A 255-nucleotide genomic window follows, 5' to 3' on the forward strand; every position below is an offset into this window, starting at 1 on the left:
GAACTCATCACATCATCAGAGGAGCTCTTCATTCAGAAACTGTCCAGGCTCTTAGAAAACGAGGGCAGCCCCGTCTCCCTGCCATGGCAATGGCAGCAGCCTGGCTGGAGGATGCCCAGTGGTTCCCATACGTACCCATATGTCTGCTTTTGTAGTGATGAGTTTGCCACTGTATAGGTTGACCATCTCTGGTGCTCTGTAGGATAACGTCGTGTACCTGCAGGGGAAGGTGGATCAGGGAGTTCAAAAGGGGTG

General features: G+C 52.5%; 1 protein-coding gene across 1 annotated transcript in view; it reads right to left on the reverse strand.

The window, feature by feature from the left end:
* AAK1 (AP2 associated kinase 1) overlaps positions 1-255 on the reverse strand; it is a 73,345-nt gene that overhangs the window by 37,559 nt on the left and 35,531 nt on the right. Inside the window, exon 6 of the mRNA XM_017744696.1 lies at positions 136-217. Coding sequence (XP_017600185.1) covers positions 136-217 — 82 coding nt within the window. The remainder of the gene's footprint in view (positions 1-135; positions 218-255) is intronic.

Source organism: Corvus brachyrhynchos, unplaced genomic scaffold (genome assembly GCF_000691975.1).
Source record: "Corvus brachyrhynchos isolate BGI_N302 unplaced genomic scaffold, ASM69197v1 scaffold119, whole genome shotgun sequence".
In the NCBI taxonomy this organism is placed as follows: domain Eukaryota; kingdom Metazoa; phylum Chordata; class Aves; order Passeriformes; family Corvidae; genus Corvus; species Corvus brachyrhynchos.